The 25,636-nt window shown below is 35.9% G+C and overlaps 1 protein-coding gene across 9 annotated transcripts in view; it reads left to right on the forward strand.

Moving 5' to 3' along the window:
• Positions 1-25,636, forward strand: part of SMG7 (SMG7 nonsense mediated mRNA decay factor) — an 89,789-nt gene that overhangs the window by 30,116 nt on the left and 34,037 nt on the right. For 7 of the 9 annotated variants that reach the window (XM_019427337.2, XM_019427310.2, XM_019427345.2 and 4 more), the window contains exons 2-4: positions 6,335-6,471; positions 21,717-21,748; positions 24,539-24,656. In XM_019427337.2, coding sequence (XP_019282882.1) covers positions 6,368-6,471; positions 21,717-21,748; positions 24,539-24,656 — 254 coding nt within the window. In that variant the 5' untranslated portion in view covers positions 6,335-6,367. The remainder of the gene's footprint in view (positions 1-6,334; positions 6,472-21,716; positions 21,749-24,538; positions 24,657-25,636) is intronic. The other 2 variants (XM_019427356.2, XM_019427301.2) reach the window with 2 other exon arrangements.

Genomic DNA, 25,636 nt, shown 5'->3' on the forward strand with positions numbered 1-25,636 from the left:
AACCCCTCAAAGTCATCTATGAGGGTTGTAATCAGCTTCTTCCAGACTCCTATTAACGTTGATATTTTGACCTCCTCATGTGACTCTTGAATGCTCTTAATGGCATCTAGGATGGGGAATCTTTTCCAAAAGGTTTTCAGTTGACTTTGCCCAGATCGTCAGAGGAGTCCATCAATGGTAGCTATAGTTTTATGAAATACATTTTTCAAGTAAAAAGTCCTAAATCCAAATTACTTTTTGATCCATGGGCTACAGAACAGATGTTGTGTTAGTAGGCATGAAAGTAACATTAATCTTGTTGTCCATCTCCACAAGAGTTCTTCAGTGACCAGGTGTGTTGCCAGTGAGCAGTAATATTTTGAAAGGAATCTTTCTTTCTGAGTGGCTTCTTTCTTTCTGAGCAATAGGTCTCAACAGTGGGTTTAAAATATTCAGTAGGGATGCCGGGGTGGCTCAGTCGGTTAAATGTCTGACCCTTACTTTTGGCTTACGTCATGATCTCATGGTTCGTGAGACCAAGCCCCGTGTTGGGCACTGTGCTGACATTGTGGAGCCCGCTTGAAATATTCATTCATTCATTCATTCATTCTCTCAAAAAAAAAATGAATAAACTTAATTCAATATTCAGTAAATCATGTTATAAACAGATATGCTGTCATCCAGGCTTTGTTGTTCCATTTATAGAGCACACAGGCAGAGTAGATTTGGCATAGTTCTTAAGGGCCCTAGGATTTTTGGAATGGTCAATGAGCATTGGTTTCAACTTCAAGGCACCAGCTGCATTAGCCCCTAACAAGAGAGTCAGCCTGTCTTCTGAAGTTTTGAAACCTGGCATTGACTTCTCCTCTCTAGCTATGAAAGTCCTAGATGGCATCTTTTTCCAATATAAGGCTCTTTTGTCTACATAGAAAGTCTTCCTTAGTGTAGTCATCTTCATGAATTATCTTAGCTAGGTCTTCTGGATAACTTGCTGCAGCTTCTGTATCAGCACCTGCTGCTTCACCTTGCACTTTTATGTTATGGAGATGGCTTCTTTCCTTAAACCTCATGAACCAAACTCTGCTGAGTTTTCAACTTTGCTTCTGCAGCTTCCTCACCTCTCAGCCTGCACAGAATTGAAGAGAGTTAGGGCCTCGCTCTGGATTAGGCTTTGGCCTAAGGGAAGGTTGTGGCTGGTTTGATATATTTAGACCACTCAGACTTTCTCACGTCAACAATAAGGCTCTTCTGCTTTATCATTTGTGTGTTACAAATGGAGTAGCACTTGTAATTTCCTTCAAGAACTGTGTGTGTGTGTGTGTGTGTGTGTGTGTGTACAAGCTTTTGGCCTTTCTTGGCTTTCAGCATGCCATCCTCACTCAGCTTAATCATTTTTAGCTTTTGATTTAAAGTGAGAGATGTGCAACTCTTCCTTTTCATTTGAACACTTAGATGACATTGTAGGGTTATTAATTGGCCTAGTTTCAGTATTGTGTCTCAGAGAATAGGAAAGCCAAAAGAGAGAGAGAGAAATGGGGGAATGGCCAGTTGATGAAGCCATCAGAACACAACATTTATTAAGTTCATTGTCTTATATGGGTATGGTTTGTGGTGCCCCAAAACAATTACAATAATAACATCTAAGATCACTAATCACAGATCATCATAAGAAGTATAATAATATTGAAAAAGTTTTGAAATATTGTGAGAATTACCAAAATGTGACACAGAGACACAAAGGGAGCAAATGCTGTTGGAAAAATGGTGTCAGTAGACTTGGTTGATGCTGGGTTGTCACAAACCTTCTATTTGTAAAAAACACAGTACCTGTGAAGTACAGTAAAGCAAAACACAATAAAATGGAAGTATGCCTATATGCTGGTGACTCCCAAATGAATATCTGTAGTCCAAACCTTTTCTTTAAACCCCAGACTCTACCTACCTACCAGTTCATTGTCTTGGATGTATAATAATCATCTCAGAGTTACCATTGTTATCAAAAACAATAGCAAGAGCTTATCTATATAATACCATGTGGGAGGCACTGTTGTCCCAAAATGGACTCTTCTTTCCTCCTATACCTACTTGTATCATCTTCCTCTTGTTAGCAAATGGCAGATCCATAATTCAAGCTACTTAGGCTGAAAACCATGAATTATTTCTTTTAATTCTTTCTCTTGTGTTTTTCATTCAGCAAATGCTGTTGCTGGTCAGAGTCTGATCACAACCATCTTCACTACTGCCAACTACTTCAAATCAGTTAATTCTCAATATAGCAGCCAGGTGGAACCTGTTAAAATCTAGATTAGATCATTTCACCTCTTTGCTCAAAGTCTCTAAAGGTTTCCCATGTCTCAGACCATCTAGATGAAGTTGGATGACTCAGTCAGCTGTGGCTCAGCCTGACCTGAATGGTCCAAGACAACCTCACTCATATGTCTGGACCCTCAACTGAGATGGCTGTGATAGGTAGGAAAACTGGGTTTCTTTTTTCCAAGTGGTCTGTCATCCTTAACTTCATAACATAGTGGTGGTGTTAGCAAAAGGGCAGGCTCAAACACACAGGTGTTTATCAAGCCTGTTTGTATCATATTTGGTAAAATACAATGGGCCAAAGTAAGTCACATGGCCAGTCCAGGATCAGTGTGTGAAGGGAATTAATAAGGTGCAGTTGCCAAGTGGTGTGTGATTCATTGGGAGCCATTAATTAATATTAACATAACAATCATCCATAGGCGCTCTGTGGCCTGTTAATTTATTAAATTATTATTTGTTAAATTATTTGATTTTAATATACCACCCTTTTCTTCAGTCAGATAGGAAAATAATAAAGAAGGAACCTGACTAGGTGAAACTGATGTCTGGAGATATGAAGTAAATAATGGCTTTTTGGTAGAAAAATCAGATTTGATTTTTGTATATCTTATATTTTTAATTTCAGAGACCACCAAGAAGTAGAGAATACTATATGTACTATAATCATTTATAGATTCTTTAAAAAAAAAAAATTAGGTTAGAGTGTGAGATAGCCAAAGCATAAGAGACTCTTAAAAACTGAGAACAAACAGGGCTGATGGGGGGTGGGAGGGAGGGGAGGTTGGGTGATGGGTAGTGAGGAGGGCACCTTTTGGGATGAGCACTGGCTGTTGTATGGAAACCAATTTGACAATAAATTTCATATATTGAAAAATAAATAAAAATAAAAAACATAAAAAGTGAAAAAAAATAATTTATAGATTCTTTTATTTAATTAAATCAGACCATATCTTTTTGCTAGCTATTTGAGTTAACTTGTCCATTGTCCATTTCACATATTATTTCCCTACTCCACATTGGGAAGTAGTACTTTATTTTTGTTTAACCTTAATTTATATGGTGTTTTACATTATATAAAGGCTGTTTGCTCTTTTTTTCAAATCTAGTTTTTGTTCCATGTCACCTGTCAAAGGGTATAGTTACATACTTGTTTTCTTCAAATCACCTCTTTGTATTTTGTCTTGTTATGTTGCCCCATGTCATTTTTTTCTCTTATTGCCATTTCCAGCAAATCTATTATTACATTGATACTTGTTTTAATTCTAGTGTATAATCATATTTTGGCTTTCATTGTTCTGCCTTTGTTTGGAATTCTCTTAACCTTCTCTTACCATCAAAAGTATGTGCAAGCATTTACTTCGTAATAACTTCAAAGATAGTCTTACCTGCTCATTTACATATTCAGGTGCTAATTTTATTAAAAATTGTTTTTTCCTCTTTTTTTTTTTTTTTTTTTTACTTAAAAGGCATTTAGTTTTCATTTCTAATGTATTATATAAATAGTTTAATATTATCTTATATTTTATTTCCAGAAGGTACAGAGTTGTTACATAGAATGCATTTTTTTTTTTATCCCTCCAAACGCATTGTCCAGTAGAGTTGAAAACCATTGTTTTGGCATACTTCATCTAATGTAAAAGTTGAGATGAGGGGAAATAGTCTTCCAGTTGTTAACGGCTTAATCTAAATTTAACTCATTTGGGTTGTTGGATTTATCCATGTTCTGTTGAGGTTTCAGATTTTGTATTTCTGTAGAAATATTAGTGTATTGTATGTACTTTATAGATCCCAGTGTGTGGAAAACAATCTGAATTTCAGACAGCCAAGTAAATGACCATGAACTTCTCTAATTGACTATATAAAATGGTAGATTTTTCTGAACTTGGAAGTATGTTATTCCTGGTTATCAGATAAAAAAAATCTTTCAAACTCTTTTCCTGGGAGACTTTTGAGACTACTGTTAGTTTTGAGAAACTTTGAATTTTTAGAGTCTTGGCCTTTTTGAGAGACTATTTTAGCCCAAATTAACATAAATTTATTTGATACACTTTAGTTTGGCAGGCATTGTTAGGCACCGGATATACAGAGTTGCACAGAACAGTCTGTAGTTGAAGAAATACTTCGTCACAGTGCTACGAATGCTGAGATAGAAGTGGGCATTAAGATGTACTGGGGGTGCATGGCCAAGCCAAAGCCCTCCTATAGAAGTTGCTGAGTCTTAAATGAGAGGAGTGGGGACAACTGGGTGGCTCAGTCGGTTAAGCATCCGACTTTGGCTCAGGTCATGATATTGTGGTTCACGAGTTCAAGCCTGTGTGGGGCTGTGCTGACAACTCAGACCCTAGAGCCTGCTTTGGAGTGTGTGTGTGTGTGTGTGTCCCTCCCCTGCTCGTTCTCGTTCTCTCGTTCTCTCTCTCTCTCTCTCTCTCTCTCTCTCTGAAAAATAAATAAAAACATTTTAAAAAATTAAAAAAAAAAAATAAGGGGTTAACCAGACAAGGAGGGAAGAAGGAGGGCATTCCAGGTTGAGTGAAAGAGCATGAATAAAGATACTGAGGAGCACAATAGCTATGAACTAAAAGTAATTTTAGTTTTATTAGGTCATAAAGTATAAAATGGAGAACTCTGGGACCTCACATGATATGCTAAGGAGCTTGGGTTTTAGCATGGGGTATTTTCTCAGGGTTTTCCACTAAAGTACCACTAAAGTCATCAGAAATTAAATACATGCTTTGGAAGTAAGGAGACAAGGTCCACATAGACTTCCTGCATGTTTGAAATTTCTCTTAAGACTGGTGTTTTATTGTTAAAATATTATTAGTAACTTTGTCTTCTATTCTAGAATTGATTAGTTTGTGAGTTCTTAGCTTCAAATTCCTAATTTATAGAATGAGAATAACGGCACTTCTATCTTAGGATTGTTGGGAGGGCTAATAATAACTATAATGATAATAATAATGACCATAATAGCTAATATTTTTTGAGGGCTTACGAAATAGCAGGCCTAACTGCTTTATTTCTGTTATCTCATTTAATCCTCAAAACATCTCAGTAAGGTAGGTACATTTATTATCTCCTTACTTCTAACAAAACTGGGGCATAGAGAAGTGAATTTCCTAAGGTTACACGGCTAGTTGGTGGCAGAGCTTGCTTTGAACACAGTTGTGAATACAAGACACCTGACTATTCCGTTATACTCCCATTCTTTGAGATCATGCCTATGGAACATTGAGCACAGAATCTGCCACACAATAATTGTAAATGTAAGCAATTATCAGTAGCCAGTAACATTTACTTAAATTGCTTTGTTCAAATCTTTGAGTTAAATTGACGTCCTTAAGGAATTTTGCTGTTTTTCCTGTGGGTTGACTTACTCCCAGCCTGCAGTTAAATGCAGACAATGTTACACACCCATGCTATTAACCACTACCCTTTATTGCCTCCTCCTTCCTTGTGGGTCTGTCTCCACATTAAATTTTAAATCCATGGCAGGGACCATATCTGTTTTGTTCATCATTGTATACCCAGTTATTCACACTATATCTAGTACATGAACATGACTAAATCTTTGTTCAGTGAGTTAATAAAGATCTAAAAACCTGCCATTTTTAGCTGATCTTAGAATCTAAACGTTCATACCACCTGTAATTGTGCTTTAATTGCTTTACATGTTTTTCCTTTGGTAAGCAGTCTGGTTTGGACCAACCATCTGCTCTTGTGTTCTACAGGGCACTCTCACCTTGGAACTACAAAAACCCTGCTGGGTAACTGGTATTTGTTTGTCCTAATAGAGATCACTCAGGTTTCAGAGAGAGAGGGAAATTAAATAACATTTAGATCTAAAACTAAAATGTTAGAAATATACAAAACAATTTTAAAATGTGTATTCTAAGAAACTTAATATAGAAAGATAAAAGCTTTGGTATTTTTCATTTGCCTTTACATTAAATCATTTCAAATAAAGAGAAAATAATTTTTTTTCAAAGGAGTTCTCTGTTATTGTGGGTTAACTCATATTTTCCTCCTCTCCTCTGTCTAGAATGTCTTAAACCATTCTACCTTAAGAAATTGGATGTTCTTGCAGATAGTCATTGTGGGAGAAAACGTTTCATTTAAGTCCCAGATGAGGACCGGAAACTTGAAATCAGAGGAGCATCTGAAATCAAGTAATATTAGGTAGGATAAAAATTACAAGGGATTTCTTCATGTTTGTATTCCTTTTAGAGATGTATGTTAAAGTATGCATATTCTGTGAGCACTAATAGAAGAGTTAGAGACTTTGTGAAGCATTTGATATTGGCCAGGATGGGAGTGGGGAGTGCTAATTTTTTTTTTTTTAACTTATGTGGCTTCACGAGAACTTTGGCATATGTTTACTTTGTCATGAGCACTTATATATTGTAGTTGAAGGAAACTTTTAAAACATTTACTAACGTAAATATAAGACATTTTTATATTTATGTATGAGGTCTTTGAATATTTATGATAAGTGTAGGTAGTACATGTGATCCGTTTTCTAGATTCTCCTTTAGTATGAAACTTCCTGTGTTTTGAGTTGCATGTATAGCAGTTCATTTGAGTGCGGGGATCATCAGCTCTTTTTAGTTCTCTGTGTCTGCAGTCCAGCCTCCCAATGTGTATAGAAATAGGTAAATGATTGCATGCTAGGGAAGACCTCTCTAACCACATGGTGAATTAGAAACTGTCACTGCAGCTTGTAATGACAGTTATAGTGACAGAATGTGTGAAGGTATCTGATCTCAGAGATGGGACTTTTAAACGAGAAGTGATAGTTGCCTCTAAAAGTTGATACCCTGACGGTGACACCTATAGCCAATCCATTCCAGAAGACCTGCTGGAACCAGACTAGCGGTGGAAGCTAAGCTCTGCCACTTCCTGTTTATGTCACTTTCAGCAAGTTATTTAACCACTCTGTGTCCTTGTTTCCTCATTAGCAAAATGAGGATAATCTTACTACTTAACCTGATAGATTTGTTTTGTGAATTAAAGATTTAATAATATATGAAAGCATGTAAACAGGACCTAGCAAATATTAAATGATCAAAGTACTATGATTAGGCTGTTAATTCTTAACGGATGAGTTTAGAGTCTATAATCAATTACCATGATATTACTGTATTTTGTAGGTTGCTTGATGTGTTATTAGGTCCAGTATTTAAAATGTATTTGTTTAAGTTATATGATCAAAACTAATGTTTGGAGAGAAGCAAAAAAGAAAATGACAAATTATTTTGCAGCTTTGATGTATCTACCTCTGGTTTCATTTTCTGTACATACTAAGAATATGGTCCTCATGACATGTAAAGTTTCTCTTTCTTTTGTCATTTAGCATTGTATGGTAGTAGATAACATAGGATTTTTGACGCCCATCTTGGAATGTTGTCTTCTTCAACCCTGTGTGCTGCTTCAGAAAGGATCCTATGTCAGAAACCAGATTAGCAAAACTAACTTGGTCATTGAAGTATTGGTGTTATTTTTAAAAAAAAAAATTTTTTTTTTAACGTTTATTTATTTTTGAGACAGAGAGAGACAGAGCATGAACGGGGGAGGGTCAGAGAGAGAGGGAGACACAGAATCTGAAACAGGCTCCAGGCTCTGAGCGGTCAGCACAGAGCCCGACGCGGGGCTCGAACTCACGGACCGCGAGATCATGACCTGAGCCGAAGTTGGACGCTTAACTGACTGAGCCACCCAGGCGCCCCGAAGTATTGGTGTTATAATCAGAGTGCAGTCCTCCCTTTAGAGTTTTCACTTAGGTTCTTTTATGTAACTTACTGGTTGTCTTATTTACTTCTCATTTCTGAAAGGGAGTTTGTTTCCCTGTTTTACAGATGATGAAATTGAAGTTTCTTGGAAAGAAGCTCCAGATCTAAGTCCTTTTTATTCTGTATCATTTTTCATTGCATAAAATTGTTTCCTGTATGACGCACATTTTACCATTCGTTAATTTAACAAAATTTTAGTGAACAGCTACTGTATAACAGGCATTATTTTAGGTGTTAGAGATACGGCCCTGAACACTTATCTTCTTCCTCACTCCCACTGGCTCTTTCTGTAGTTGAACAGCTACTGTATAACAGGCATTATTTTAGGTGTTAGAGATACAGCCCTGAACACTTATCTTCTTCCTCACTCCCACTGGCTCTTTCTGTAGTTGAACTGTAGGCATATATCTTTATCCCTGTACTCAACCATAGTGTATTGAAATCATCTGTATATGTCCTCATATCTTCCACTTTATACTGAGTTGCTTAGAAGTAGTACCTGCTATCATTAAGGCTATTGTCATTTTGACTATTTAGAGTAAAAATATTTACCTGTTTTCATTTGCGTTTACTAGTTGTATATGTTTTCATATTAATTTTTTTCATTGTGTCTAATCCATATATCTCTCATCACTTTTTCTCAACTCTTTTCTTTGCCTTTGGTAAGCCTCCCTTTCCTATTCATTTTGTAATTATCCTAAAGATTCACCATTCTCCTTAGTTTATCTCCCACTTACGTTCAGACACTGATCTCATCTCCTACTTTATCTCTGAAAGTGATGCAGTGTGTGTAGCTGTGAATTCTCTTGACATCGCCTCATCCCACACTACTCCCTTATTCTTCTGGCACATTTCTATCTAACCTTACCTTCCTCCAGTTTCATCCTGCCTCCTTTTCAAAGCCAGTCTGGCCTCCTGTCTTACTATTCACATTACCATTTCCTTCCATCTCTTCCAGAATTATCCTCTATCAGTTTTGTTCTCATTTTCTTAAGTCTTCAACCTATTCCATTCTCCTAGCTTCATTTTTTCATTTTAAACATGTTTAAGGCCCTACTATTATAAAAAAGAAACTTGTCTTTACCATGGCTCTCTTCCCTTTTTCTTCACAGCTTAGCATTTTAAGAACTGACCTAAACTACTACTTCTTATTTTTTCCTCAGCCCCCTGCAATTTGACATAGTCTCTTCTCTGACAGGGCTGTTATTGACCTTTATTTCACCAAATCCAACCCACTCTCTAGTCCTTACAGTAAATCTGCCCCTTGAAAATGAGTGTAGCTCATTCTCTCTCTGACTTCACTTAGCATAATAACCTCTAGGTCTATCCATGTTGTCTCAGATGGCAAGATCTCATCCTTTTTTTGTGGCTGTATGATACTCCATTGTGTATACATGCTACATCTTCTTTATCCATTCATCTCTTGATAGACACTTGGGTTGCTTCCTTTATCTTGGCTATTGTAAATAATGATTCAGTAAACATAAGGATACATACATCTTTTCAGTTTAGTGTTTTATTTTTTTATTTTATTTTATTTAAAAAAAAATTTTTTTTAACATTTATTTATTTTTGAGACAGGGAGAGATAGCATGAACAGGGGAGGGTCAGAGAGAGATGGAGACACAGAATCTGAAGCAGGCTCCAGGCTCTGAGCTGTCAGCACAGAGCCCGACGCGGGGCTCGAACTCACGGACCGTGAGATCATGACCTGAGCCGAAGTCGGCCGCTTAACCGACTGAGCCACCCAGGCGCCCGCCCCTTCAGTTTAGTGTTTTAATTTTCTTTGTGTAAATACCCAGTAGGCATTATTGGATTATATGGTATTTCTATTTTTAATTTTTTGAGGATCCATATGATTTCACTTACATGTGGAATCCACAAAAACAAAACAAGCACATAAATGAACGAAAAGCAGAATCAGACCTATCAATACAGAAAAAAAACTGGTTGCCAGAAAAAAAGGGGGTGGGGGGCCAGGCAAAATAAATGGGTGAAGGGGAGAAGGAGATATAGGCTTCCAGTTAGGGAAAGAGTAAGTCACAGGAATAAAAGGTATAGCATAGGGAATACGGTCAGTGGTTTTGTAATAGCATTGTATAGTGATAGATCAGTTGTGCTGAGTATAGTGTAACAAATAGAGTTGTTGAATCACTGCGTTGTACAACCTGAAACTAATGTAACCTTGTGTGTCAGCTATACTCAAATTAAAAAATGAAGATTGAGAGCTAGATTCTCCCTTCTGCCATTCTGGGCAATTACATTTTTCTTATAGGTTTAACTATCATCAGTGTGCTGGTCACTCCCGCAGTATATCCCTAGTCTTAATGGCTCCTCTATGCTTGACACTTAATCTCTAAGTTCCTGCTTATACCCCTTACTTTCTCATATATCCAGCTGTCCAAGCTGACAATCTGGGAATGATTTGGACTGTTTTCTCAGCTTTGTCTTTCCTTCTACTGACTTTATTAACAGGTATTTCTTGAGTCTAGGTTTTTCTGTTCCATCTGTATGGTCACTTCCTCCCTTCCAGACTTGCCCTTTTAAAATCCATCTTCATGAATGTTGTGTAATCTTTTAAAAATGAAGTTCTGACAGTGGTGTGCTCCTGCTTAAAACTTGGCACTGGTGTCCTATTGTTTAAAAGACAGAGGTCTGAGCTCCTTAACGTGTCATGTAAAGTCTCACAGTCTGCTGTCTGCTTTGGTTCACCAGTCATCTCCTGTATTTTCTTACTGTGTATTTTATGTTCCATGTTCCAGTCTCCCACCTTCACTGACTTAGCTATCTTTACTGTGTAATTTTCTCTGCCTGGAAGAACTTCTTATCCTTTGATATTTCCAGAGAGGACTGGCCCTTAATCAAACTAGATACAGTTTCAAATAATAGAATTTTAGGATAAATGTTGTAATGTAGAGCATTGGAATAATGTCAGGAGGCTTGAAAATTCATGACAAACTGTAAAGTGCCACAGAGAGAAAGCAAATTAGTGTTTTTGTTCCTTACTGAGACAAGCCCCTCTAGGAGCAGCATCTTCCCTAGATACCCTTTTCTATGTGAAATTCAAAAGTAGAGCAATATGATTTACTTTTTATTAATCCTATGAGACTTGGTGATGTCTTAGAGATCTGTAGATTGTGTATTTGTGTGCTTGCATGTGTAGGCTCACACTCATCTTACAGTATCTGGCCTATTTTGTACAAATAATTATGATATATGTAATTATGTAGATGGTTATAATTGATGAATACTATTATTATTCCAAATACTCCTTAGTACTCTATGAAGATAAGCAAATATATTAACTTGAAATAAAACCTACCATGGCTTTTGTTTAAATTTCAAAAAAAAAATATTTTAGCCTTCCCTCCCAAAACAAAAGAAGCTGATTCACTTTTCCTTAGCAACTGGGTTTGAAGATGTTGGCTTATTTGAAGATGAGTTTTAGAAGACGTTGGCTTATTTTCCTGTGTTCTGCTCATAAGAGAAACGGGGTTGGAAGTTCAGGTCGAAGGACTCTTCCATTGTGTCTGCCCCTGATTTGGAGATATCTTATATTTTCAATCACAAATTTTAATATCGGTTCTTAAGAAAGATTATCTTATTATATATGTTACCTTGCATTGTTATTGTAAGTACTATGTATAATCAAAGTGTTTGTTAAAGAAGATGGCCATTACTTTTAGAGTTTTCTTCTCTAACAACATTATAAAAAACATTGTAAGATGTTTAAGTATTGAAAGCCCCAGTTTTGTGGGCTATTTCTATTAAATATTACTTTTTTTTTTTTTTTTCCGTGAAATCTTGTATAGGAGGAACTATGATGTAATGGTTAGGAGTTATCCTGTGGAACCAAACTGATTGAGTTCAAATGCTGACTTAACCTTGGACGTGTTACTTAACCTCTATTTCTGTGGGCTTCTTCATCTATAAAGTGGGGGCAGTAATAGTACATAATATGGATTAAATAATTTACATAAAGCCCTTAGAACATTGTCTGACAATAATAAGTGCTATATATAGCGTTGGCTATTTCAGTACCTAGTGCATTGGAATACATTGAATGTATTTATAGATCTTGATGATCATGTAGTCTCCAGGAATATTGTTTCAGGTTGTTAGCTTTCAGTGCATTTGTTTATCATTGAATGTTTCAGATTTTATTCAGCCTTTTAATGACTTTTTCTTATTGCTTGGTAGAAGTGCTTACTTTCTCTTAGTAGAACGGACACAATGTGTTCAGTATTTTGAAAGCTTTGTATTTTGTAAGTATTTAGTGGTGTTATTTTATTATTGAAGGAATGATGATTTTTAATGTTTGAATTTTTGGTTCTTTGTTTTCATTAATTCTTTCTGCTTAAAGTAAGAATAAAAAGCAACTCATGTTGCCAGAGCCTTCTACTAAGAGAAAACATTTAAACACTCTCTCACTTTGTATAAGCATTGGCCATAAACTATATTAATGTTTAACATTGTTAGTCTTTAGCAAAACCAGTAGGTCAGTTGAGGTGTAGTAGCTTTCCCTAGTGAAGTAAAATAATCAAATGGCCAATTATGTTACCAGTCTTTATGAAAGCAGTTGGTATAAGATCACATCTATTGATTTGGTTTCTTATATACTATATGAAAAAAATAAAATTGTGTAAGGATAGGATAGGGATTCCTCTTGTGAGATAATAATTCTCAGTTTAACCCTCTCTCCTGTCTAAATGGGTACTTTTGGTACACAGGAAAAAAGAAGAGTTAGTAGATAATAGTATATAAACCTAACAGGGTTTTAAACAGTTTGCAGATTAAGACCATCAAAAATATAGCATGGCCTCCACATAGTAACTTTACTGTTTGTTACATGAGACTGTATTTTTTAATGTAGTTCTCTTTGTGGCAAGATTACAACATTAATAAAAATAGATCTTTAAGGAAACTATTGATGATTCCTCATAGGGAAAAACTATTTGGCTTGGGAACTTAATAGATATTTTACTTCTTATTTTTTGATCAGGTACTCCCCAGAGCAGGAGATGCAAAGTTTACTGTAAAGGGGCCAGGTAATAAATATTTGAGACTTGGTGGGCCATGTGGTCATTGTCTCAACTACACAGCTCTGCCCTTGTAGCAGAAAGCAGCCATAGACAGTACATAAATGAATGGGCATGACTGTGTCCCAGTAAAGTTTATTTACAAAAAGAGATTCAGAGTAAAGGAAGGAATTTCACCCATAGTCTGACTGCTGTACTGGAATATAAATTTTACTTCTTGCGGTCTTTTTTATTAAAAATCTCAGGTAGAATTTTATTTTCTATTTTAACAAATCTTTTAATTTAGGCTAGGTGACTTACATGTTAGTGTTTAGTTGACAGAGTCTGTGTTAGCTTTTTATGTCACAGAATTTTTAAATTCTAACTTGAAAGAAGTAGAAATTACTGGACTTCAGAGTCAGAACTAAGTTTGTACTTAATTCTACCTAATTGCTTTGTGACTATGGGCAAATTGTTTCACATTTCAGAACTTCAGTTTCCTTGTTTATAGAAGAGGAGTAATACTCGACATCTTCAGGTTATTAGATTTTCCATTTAGCTATCTTTTCATCCATTCAATATAGCAAGATTATTTTAGTCATTAATGTATCTCTTTCAGAACTAATAGAGAACTGTGCACAGAATGAGCACCTCTTTACTCTTGTCATACTGAGGAACCAAAACTCCTGGGATTTCAAGATGCTTTAACATTTTTGTCAGACAATTTTTATCACGTTTTTGCACTTTTGTTAGTGCTTGAATTTTTAGCTTTACAGTTTCTCTTGGACAGATTGTAGTATATAAAAATATAAAGTAAAATTTTGATCTTTGTTTATCCGTGGAAGCCTGCTACCAGAATGGCTAGATTTTACGTTAGACATTATTAGACTTAATTATCTTATTTTACAGCCTCTAAGAGAAACAGGCTGTTTGTAAATAGTTCCTGTAATATGCTCAATAAAATCTTTGAAAGAAAGTTGGTGTCCTCATTAGGCAGATGGTAGCATACTGAAATGATACTTACAAGCAGATCTTGCTTGGAATGAGAAAATAACCTTTAGACACATGATTCTAAGTATAAGATATCTTGTGTATACTTGAGTGTAAACTTTTTAGCTAATGTCTGGAAGCATAGTAAAATGTATTTGTAACTTTGCAGGGACAGAATGAAAACACTGTTGAGTCTAGTAAAGATGCATATAATTAGCACTGGCTTTCTCGGTATAAGTTTCATAAATTAGTGCTCCGGTAGGATGTTGTATTTTTTGTTTGTGTGTGTGTGTGTGTGTGTGTGTGTGTGTTTGTTTGTTTGTTTTGGAAGAGTGTGTTCTTTTGACATGGGTAGAATAGGATATATGGCATTCTTCTTTTTTAAGTTTTTAATTCTATAGTTAACAATCTATAGATTGTTATATTAGTTTCAGGTGTACCATATAGTGATTCAATAATTCTATACGTTATTCAGTGCTCAACATGATAAGTGTTCTCTTAATCACCTATTTTACCCTTCCCCCCCACCCACCTTCCCTCTGGTAACTATCTGTTTGTTTTCTATAGTTACCAGTCTGTTTCTTGGTTTGTCTGTCTCTTTTTTCTTTGCTCATTTGTTTTTGTTTTTTAAATTCTACATATAAGTGAACTCATATGGTATTTGTCTTTCTTACTTTTCTTAGCATTATACTCTCTAGCTCCATCCATGTTTTTGCAAATGGCATGATTTCATTCTTTTTATGGCTGAATACTATTCCATTATACATTATATTATACCACATTTTCTTTCTCCATTCATCTATCAGTGGACATTTGGACTTCTTCCATAATTTGGCTATTGTAAATAATGCTGCAGTAAACAGAGGGGTGCATTGTATCCCTTTGAATTTGTGTTTTTGTATTTTGGGGGTAAATACCCAATAATGTGATTACTGGATCATAGGGTAGTTCTTTTTTTAACTTTTGGAGGAACCAACAAACTGTTTTCCACAGGGGCTGCACCAGTTTGTATTCCCACCAACAGTGCAAGAGGATTCCTTTTTCTCCACATCCTCACCAACACTTGTTATTTCTTGTGGGTTTTTTTTAATTTTTTTTTTTTTTATGTTTATTCATTTTTGAAAGACAGAGACAGAGCACAAGCGGGTGGGGCGGAGAGTGGGGGAGGTATGCAGAATCTGAAGCAGGCTCCAGGCTCTGAGCTGTCAGCACAGAGCCCGACACGGGGCTCAAACTCACGAACCATGAGATCATGACCTGAGCCAAAGTCAGATGCTCAACCGACTGAGCCACCCAGGCACCCCTCTTGTGGTTTTTTTTTTAAAGTTTATTTATTTTGAGAGAAACAGACACGAGTGAGGGAGGGGGAAAGAGAGAATCCCAAGCAAGCTCCATGCTGCCAGCACAGACCCCAACACAGGGCCCAAACTCCCGAAACTTCAAGTTCTTGACCTGAGCTGAAACCAAGAGTCGGATGCTTAACTGACTGAGCCACCCAGGTGCACCAGTTTGTGTTTTTCATTTTAGCCATTCTTTTTTTTTTTTTTTAAGAAATTTATTTATTTATTTAATGTAATTTCTTGTCAAATTGGCTTCCATACAACACCCAGTGCTCATCCCAACAAGTGCCCTCTTAGCCATTCTGAAAGGTGTGAGGTAATAACCTCATTGTAGTTTTGGTTTGCATCAATGTTGAACATCTTTTTTTGTTTTGTTTTTGAGTTTATTTATTTTGGGAGAGACAGAGAAAGAGAGAGAGAGCATACAAGTTGGGGAGGAACAGAGAAAGGGAAAGAGAGAATCCCAAGCAGGCTGTGCACTGTCAGCACAGAGCCCAGTGCAGAACTTGAAATCATGAACCATGAGATCATGACCTGAGCCAAAATCAAGAGTCGGACGCTTAACCAACTGAGCCACCTAGATGCACCAGTGTTGACATCTTTTCATGTGTCTTTTGTCCATCTCTATGTCTTCTTTGGAGAAATGTCTGTTCATGCCTTCTGTCCATTTTTAAATTGGATGATTTGTGTTTCTGGTGTTGAGTTGTTTATGTTCTTTTTATATTTTGGATACTAACCCTTTATCAGACATGACATTTGGAAATATCTCCTCCCAATCGGTAGTTTGTCTTTTAGTTTAGGGTTTTTTTTTTTGTTTTTTTTTTTTGTATTGTTTCCTCCACTGTGCAGAAGCTTTTTGTTTTGATGTGTCCCAATAGTTTATTTTTGCTTTTATATCCCTTTCCTTAGGAGCTATATCTAGAAAATGTTGCTATGGGCGATGTTGGAGAAATGACTACTTGTGCTGTCTTCTAGGATTTTTATGGTTTCAGGTCTCACATTTAGGTCTTTAGTCTAATTTTGACCTTATTTTGTGTATGGTGTAAGAAAGTGATCCAGCTCCATTTTTTTGGAGCTGGTGTTTCCCAACACCATTTTTTTCCCCCCATTGTATAGTTTTTCCTCCTTTGTTGAAGATTAATTGACCATATAATTGTGGGTTTATTTCTGGGTTTTCTATTCTACTCCATTGATCTGTGTCTGTTTATGTGTCAGTGCCATACTTTTTTGATTACTGCAACTTTCTGTAGTATATCTTGAAATCTGGAATTTTACTTTGCTTTTTCAAGATTGCTTTGGCTACTTGGGGTCTTTTGTGGCTCCATATACATTTTAGGATTGTTCTAGTTCTGTGAAAAATACTGTTGGTATTTTGGTGGGGACTGCATTAAATCTGTAGATTGCTTTGGGTAGTTTAGATGTTTTAACATATTTGTTCTTCCAACCCATGAGCATGTGTCTTTCCATTTCTTTGTGTCATCTTCAATTTCTTTCATTAATGTTTTATAGTTTTCAGAGTATAGGTTTTTTACCTCTGTGGTTAAGTTTATTTATAGGTATTTTGTTGCTTTCGGTGCAGTTGTAAATGGATTGTTTTCTTAATTTCTCTTTCTGCTGCTTCATTATTAGTGTACAGAAATAAAACAGATTTCTGTATTAGTGACTTTGTATCCTGTGACTTTACTGAATTCATTTATCAGTTCTAGTAGTTTTTGGCGGAGCCTTTAAGGTTTCTATACACAGTATCATGTCATCTGTAATAGTGCAAGTTTTACTTCTTCCTTACTGATTTGGATGCCTTTTATTTCTTTTTATTGTCTGATTGCTGTGGCTAGGTCTTCCAGTACTATGTTGAATAGAAGTGGTGAGAGTGGACATCCTTGTCTTGTTCCTGACCTTAGGGGAAACGCTCTCATTTTTTTCCCCATTAAGTATGATGTTCGGCCTTTATTACGGCCTTTGTTGAGGTATGTTCCCTCAAAACCTGTTTTTTTGTTGAGGGTTTTTATCATGAATGGGTATTGTACTTTGTCAGATGCATTTTCTTTATCTGTTGAGATGATCATATGGTATGTATCCTTTCTCTTATTGATGTGATGTATCAGATTGATTTGCAAATATCAAACCACCCTTGCATCCTGGGAATAAATCCTACTTGATCATGATGAATGATTTTTTTAATGTGTTGTTGTATGTATTTTTTTAATGTGTTGTTGGTTTGCTAGTATTTTGTTGAGGATTCTTGCATCATATTCATCAGAGATACTGGCCTGTAGTGTTCTCTCTCTCTCTCTCTCTCTCTCTCTCTCTCTCTCTCTTTTTTTTTTTTTTTTTTTTTTTTTTTTATGGTGTCTATCTGGTTTTGGTATCAGGAATGAAGAGAATGAGTGGATTTTGGAAGTTTTCCTTCTTGTACTTTTTGGAATGGTTTGAGAAGAATAGGTGTTAGATCTTCTTTAAATGTTTGGTAGAATTCCCCTGTGAAGTCTTATGGTCCTGGACTTTTGTTTTTTGGGAGTTTTTTGATTACTGATTCAGTTTCTTTGCTGGTAATCTCAGTCTGTTCAAATTTTCTATTTCTTCCTGCTTCAGTTTTGGTAGGTTATATGTTTCCGGGAATTATATCTGTTTCTTCTCAGTTGTCCAATATTGTTGGCATATAATTGTATTTCTGTGGTATTGGTTAATTCTCTTCTTTCACTAGTGATTTTGCTTATTTGGGTTCGTTCTTTCTTTCTTTCTTTCTTTCTTTCTTTCTTTCTTTCTTTCTTTCTTTTCTTAATGAGTCTAGCTAGAGGTGTATCAATTTTGTTGATCTTTTCAAAGAACCATCTCCTGGTTTCATTGGTCTGTTCTGTTTTTTAGTTTATATCATTTCTGTTCTACTCTTTATTATTTCTTTCCTTCTCCTGGTTTTGTTGTTCTTTTTCTACTTCCTTTAGCTTTAAGGCTAGGTTGTTTATTTTAGTTTCTACATATCATTTCTGATCTACTCTTTAGTATTTCCTTCCTTCTCATGCTTTTGGGTTTTGTTGTACTTTTTCTGGTTCCTTTTGGTTTACAGTTAGATTGCTTATTTGAGACTTTTCTTGTTTCTTGAGGTAGGCCTGTATTGCTATAAATTTCCCTCTTAGGACTGCTTTTGCTGCATCCCAAAGATTTTGGATCATTGTATTTTCATTTTCATTTGTTTCCATGAAAATTTTTAATTTCTTTGTTTTCTTGGTTGACCCATTTATTGTTTAGTAGCATGTTTTTTAATTTCCATGTATTTGTGCTCTTTCCAGATTTTTTCTTGTGGTTGATTTCTAGTTTCATAGTGTTATGATCAGAAAAGATGCATGGTATGACTTTGATCTTTTTGAATTTGTTAAGATTTGTTATGTGGCCTAATACGTGATCTACTCTGGAGAATGTTCCATGTGCCCGTGAAAAAAATGTGTATTCTGCTATATTAGGCTGGAATATTCTGAATATATCTGTTAAATCCATCTGGTCCACTGTATCATTCAAAGCCACTATTTCCTTGCTGATTTTTTGGTTGGATGATCTGTCCACTGATGTTAAGTGTTAAAGCCCCCTACTATTATTGTATTAACTGTTTTATGTATTTGAGTGCTTACATGTTGGGTGCATAAATATTTACAATTGTGTTACCTTGTTAGATTGTCTCCTTTATTATTATATAGTGTCATTCCCTGTTACAGTCTTTGTTTTAAAGTCTGTTTTGTCTGCTTTAAGTATTGCTACTCTGGCATTCTTTTGACAGCCATTTGCATGACGTTTCTCCATCCCTGTGCTTTCAATCTGCAGGTGTCTTTCGGTCTGAAATTAGTCTCTTAAAGGCAGCATATAGACGGGCCTTGCTTTTTTTTATCCACCCTGTTACCCTGTGACTTTTGATGGGAGCATTTAGTTTGTTTACATTCAAAGTAATTATTGTTATGTAAGTATTTATTGCCATTTTGTTGGTTGTTTTGCGGTGGTTTTGTAGTTGTTCTCTGATTGTTTCTTCTCTTGTTCTCTTTCGTGATTTGCTGGCTTTCTTTAGTGATATACTCAGATTCCTTTCTCTTTGTTACTTGCATATCTATTACTGGTTTTTGATTTGTGGTTGACATTAGGTTTGTATATAACATTGTTTGCAGGATATTTGGTATTTTTTATTACATTTTATAATCTTAGGTTTTAATGGTATAAGCCAACAAGCCTTGTGAACGTAGTTTGTTTTTTTAGTTGCAAAAGTTTAACACCCAAAGTAAACAGTGGAGCTAGGTAATATGAATAACGGGATTTGATGTGATGTTACAGTTGAGGATGAAGTTTAGCTATTTATTTTTATTATTCATTTATACTGATAGTTCCTATATGGCTTGTGGTTACCTGTATAACACCCAGTTATGATTCTGTCTGAAAACTTAATTTAGAAAAATATTTTTTAAAAGCTAAGAAAATGAAAAGATTCACATTATGTTTTGATGAAACTAAAACTCACAACTGGTATTAAATACCTAATATTTACAGTAAAAATTTTAGAACCTCTGTGTATTCTCTAGCTTTTATGTTCAAGTTTGTTTTTAGAAATGGAAATCTCATTAGTTTATATACATAACTTTTTAGAATATATGAACATGATTTATCCTTTTTCCTTTCTTCACTTAAAAGATCTTTATTGAATGCCTACTGATTGCTAGGTGCTGTGCTAATAGGCATAGGGGTTGTGACAGTGAGCATTCTTAAAATCTGTGATATCTACTATGTAGAAAAAAATAAGTGCTTTGAGAGTATAAGATAGGAATATCCTTCATCTAAGTAAGATTTCTTGAGAAAGTTATGTTTCTGAGACAAAGTATGAGTAATAATTAACCAGACAAAAGGGGAAGAGGTATTCCTAGCAAAGGGACTCTTCTTTACAAAGGTGCCGTGTATGAAGGGAGCAGAGCACATTGGAGAGACCAGAAATCTGGTAACTAGAGCACAGAGATCAAGGAAAAGAGGGAATAATGGTAGAAGCAGTGTGCAGCCTCTAATTTTTGGAGTACAGAGAACTTTGTGGGACACTTTAGTAAAGATTTTAGTTTTTACTCTAAGAGCAGTGGGGAAATCATTAAAGCTTTTGAATGGGACTGTTGGTATGGTCAGAATTTGCATTTTGACAAGATCCACCAGACAGCAGTGGGAGAACAGAATGAAATAGGGCAAGAGTGAAATGGAGAAAACAGTTTGGTGGCTTTGCATTAGTCCCAGCAAGGGATGGTTCATAACTTGAATGTGAGTGGATGAAGAGGAAGTAAAGAGAAATCCACACATTCAAGATACATTTAGTTGGTAGAATTCTCTGGAGTTGATAGATTACCAGGGATTTGGGAGAAAGTTGTCACAGGTGACTTTGAGGTATCTGCCTTTCACAATTGGAAAGCAGTGGTACATTTGGTAGGGCAAAAAACACTAGAAAGAGAACCAGGAATGGGGGTGGGAATGGGTCATGAGTTCAGTTTTGGACCTCTTGATTACAGGCAACTCTTGAAAAATTTGAGAGAGGAAAGAAGCCACAGCCAGAGGAGGAGAATGCAGGACAGAAGATTTTAGAACTATGACAGACTTGGGCGTGTTTAAAATACTGAAGAAAAGGAAGGATCCAATATAGAGAGAAGTTTCAAAATTATTGAAGGAGGAAGGGGGTAATTAAGGGAGCAGAAGTTCTTATTAAAGTCTAGAAAGAGCCTACTCAAGTGGAATTACTGGTCTTAAATAAGAGATGCAGCGCCTCTTGTGTTTTAACAGGAGAGAGAAAGAAGAGGGTTGTGTGAAAGTAATGTTTAGTAACTGGGCATTGTTTTTCCTGAGATGGGGCTGCTGGCCTTTACTGAAAGGGGGTCGGCCTCAGGAAGGAGGCAAAATCCATGTCTGAGGAAAGTGGGAATTTTGAGATAGTTACAGTGGTTAGTGAATTGAGAAACATAGGATTTCCTGGCTGCATTGAGGGAAAATTTTTTGTTTAATGAGTATCATTTAATATTACCTTAAATACATTTGGAAAACCACAAGAATGTGAGCTCATAGAATTCATGGTGACCCTGTATACTTTTAAGTTATGGCATCAGTTTGCCAAAACCTAGTGCTACCCTGGATATTAAAGCAGGGACACTATTTGCAATGTCACAAATAGAGGTGCTATACATCTTGATGTAGTATATGATTTCACCTAACTTTTAGGTTTTAGTGTTACTTATGTTGAGTAGGCCTAGTTTGTTTCTAACTGATGTTCTTTTTTCCCTTTTTTTTAGGCAGGCAGAAGTCCTGAAGGCTGACATGACAGGTACTGGCTGGCTCATTTGGTTTTCACAGCTTATTTTATATACCATTAGCGGAATTAAAGGAAGGGTCTCATCTTTCCTATATTACTTGTTGCACTGTCCTAGTTGCCAAAAGGGATGATGACTTAAAATATGCTTTAAATAATTACTGTTTTTGAACTTTGAATTCTTTTTTTTTTTTTTTTATGTTTATGTATTTATTTTGAGAGAAGGAGAGAACACGCACGTGTGAGCCAGCAGGAAAGGGGCAGTGAGAGAAGAAGAGAGAGAATCTTAAGCAGGCTCTGTGCTGACAGCTCCCCCAGTGTGGGGCTTGAACCCATGAACCATGAGATCATGACCTGAGCTGAAATCAAGACACTTGACCAACTGAGCCATCCAGGCGCCCCCGAACTTTGAATTCTTACTTAGATGGTTAAGAATTTTATATAATCTGTGCTACATTGTATTGAATATTACCTAATTTAATGCATATAACCATTTAATTTTTATGAACTATTTGTCATCAATTTAAGACATAGAAGAAAGAATTCATATACCATATAAATAAAAATACCTTATGGTATTAAGTTCATGTCTTCCTGTTGATAATTCTCCAAACTTGAATAGTAAGTAAACCTTGAGAAAAAATATTTGTAGGAAAACTGTACTAAAAGTCCTTGAAATTGAGTGAACTGCCTTGCCACCTTTCTTTTCTCCCTTTTGTTGTTTTGAATAGCCAGGGTATTTTTTTTTTTTAATTTTTTTTTTAACGTTTATTTATTTTTGAGACAGAGAGAGACAGAGCATGAACGGGGGAGGGTCAGAGAGAGAGGGAGACACAGAATCGGAAACAGGCTCCAGGCTCTGAGCCATCAGCCCAGAGCCTGACACGGGGCTCGAACTCACAGACTGCGAGATCGTGACCTGAGCCGAAGTCGCACGCTTAACCGACTGAGCCACCCAGGCACCCCTAGCCAGGGTATTTTTAAAAGAAGAACTGAAAGTCCCTAGAAGGAGCCGATGATTTTAACTCCAAAATTAGGAAATATATGGCACTATGTAGTGATCAGTATGCTCTCTATAGCAGCATATGCTGTTCTAAAGTATAAAAAGAGATAATGTGATAATGAATCTCATTCTAATTTTTGAGGACTTTAGTTCTGCAGTGAAATCCACAAAGAGTTAAACTGCTAACAACCAGCATTCTGGCCAGAATTTACAATCAAGAGGAAATTAAGACTCTTTAGATGTCTTTTTCTCAACATTGCAGGCCAGTGTTAATGTTGATGCTAATGTTTTAAGAATGTGGTAATATCATTGTCATCTTAAGAAGATAAAAAGAAAAATTCTAAAAACACTTTTTATGGGTATACTTAGTATAGCACCTCAGTTCTTGCCCATTATTAACATAACTGTCGTCATTTTCCTTACTACGGATATTGGTGTCAGCTCTGAGGCACTATATTATGCTTTTGTCATGGTAGACATAATCTCCATTATGTGACCAAAATTGTGCATGGAGTGATGTTAGGCTGAATATACCTTTTACTTTTTCTTAAGTATTGAATACCCTCAGGAAGTAGGCTTAGGGTTTGGCTTTTATAGGGGACAATTGGCTGCCTAGAAACATTAAGATATGAAGTAATTTAAATGGTAGTCTGTCTGATAAAACAGAGTTAGTGATCCCTTATAATCCTTTCCTTGCCATCGATGAATTGAAACAAGACTGAATAAATCTATAAATCTATTTAGCCCTAAAACCTAATAAGGGACCAAGAAGCTGATACTGCATCTTGTTTTGTTTTGTTTTGTTTTGTTTTGTTTTTAGTCACAAACTCTTGTGAGGATTAACTCAGGAGATTTTATTTGCAGACCTAGAGAAGAGTAAAGATTATGCCATTGTGTCCCAGTAAAATATCAAATGTAATCAGAAGCTTAATTGAAAAGTCTTTTATTAAGTTCTTCTATTGGGGCAGATCACTGTCAGTTATTGCACTCATAAGCCTAGTAATCGGAAAGGCTAATGTGTCTTTCAGGACTCTGGCAGACAGTACGGCCCCAACTGAGTATTACATTTTGTCATAGCCTGACTTCCTGATTTCATCTTTCACCCAATCTCTCATTTGGCCTCTTGAGCAGCTTAATCATCATGTGCTGCAAATTCTTATTTATGTTAAATGGCAAGTATGGATTGCTCACAAAAGTTTCTTGGCAAGCAATTTATCAATCATTAAAATAACCCTTACTGTTATGGCTTTATCGGGTTGACATTATATAGAGTAGGAATAACAGCAGAATGCGCAAACAGCTGCTGGATTGTGAACAGACGTGAAGATTCTGTAAGGACAGTTGAAAATGATTCGGAATAAAAAGAAAAAAGCTGCTCTGGACAGAGATACACTTATGAGAGTAAACAGACCATCTTGGCAGTTCATCATTTCAAATGGGGGGACTTTTGTGGCATATGGCTTCCTGTGATATGAATACATAGAAATCCAAACTAAAGCAAAGGGCGCACCATTCGGGTTTTTTTTTTTTGTTTTTTAGCCTTTTTCATGGTGTTATTTCAAAGCTAAAAGACAAATACACAAGCATTTTGAACCAGATTTAGTCATTAGCCTGAAGGTGAAAGTCGTTTTAAAATGTAGTAGTATAAAACTTCTGCAGCAGTCTATGGTATGAAGCAGGTTTTTGCTTTGGGGAGTGGAGAGGGAAGGAGTCATTGGTGTAGTACAATGGTTTTAACTCTGTTTTTCTATATATCTGCTGTTTTTTTGTTTGTTTGTTTGTTTGTTTGTTTTGTTACTCAGATTCTAAGCTGGGTCCAGCTGAGGTCTGGACATCCAGGCAGGCTCTGCAGGACCTGTACCAGAAAATGCTAGTTACTGATTTGGAATACGCTTTAGACAAGAAAGTAGAACAGGATCTGTAAGTACTATCATTTGGGATGTCCCTGTAAGATCAAGAGTCTCACCAAGACTTTAGAATAAAAAACAATTTGGTTGTTTCTTCTTAACCTGTCTCAGAGTAAGGTCTTTCAATGAAAACAAAAAATTCTAGTACTTGTGATTTTTTTGAGCAGAATATTTGACCATTGTTACTACTTCAGATAGTCTTAGGCAGCAAGAGGAGAATGCTTGAAGTTGAGTCTTATTCAGGTCTTTGGGGTATATCATAAAAACAAATTTATGTATATTTCAAGTACTAAGAGACAGTGTTTGGATTCTCTGTACGTGTTCAGTCCTGCATTTAAACCACGACTAAAAAAGAAATTCAACAGTAAACTTTAGATAAATCTTCTTTGGTGAATGTGATTCTATAAATTTCTCCCAAAGGAAAATGTGTTTGCATTGTAAGGGAACTTCTTCCTTTTATAAAATAAGTAGGTATTTCCTTCCCCCCCCCCCCCCCCATAAAACTAAAGAAAGATTTTGTATATTTAGGCTATTCCACTTGTTCTTTCTATGAGAGGTGAAATGACAGATGACCAGATTCCCAAGTGAGTAAATAAATGCCTTTTGTGGAGGGCCTTGCCTTATAAATTGGATCAAGGATATTAGCCTGATGAAATATTAAGAATCAGTTAAGAATATTCTATTTAGTAATGCCTAGTACCCTAAGTTGTGGTGAAGATTAGTTTTTCCTATATTGTTCACCTTTTTTAGATACTTTATATTTTTAGGAGTTCTAGTAATAAAAAAGCTTAATCACAGCCACTCAGAATCCGTATCTATGATATTAGAGGCAAGGATAAAATGTCATCAAAAATACTGAGGGAGCGATTGTCCTCATGAAGCATTAAAAACGCAAGTGCTCTAGTGTCTCAAAAGTTGACATTGATAAAGAATTAGGTACTTTCCAGGTAGGTTGTAGACCTTTCATCTGTGTTTGCTTCCTTTAATCAAGCC

The sequence above is a fragment of the Panthera pardus genome, unplaced genomic scaffold (genome assembly GCF_024362965.1).
Source record: "Panthera pardus isolate Hobbes unplaced genomic scaffold, ASM2436296v1 HiC_scaffold_21, whole genome shotgun sequence".
Taxonomy (NCBI): Eukaryota; Metazoa; Chordata; class Mammalia; order Carnivora; family Felidae; genus Panthera; species Panthera pardus.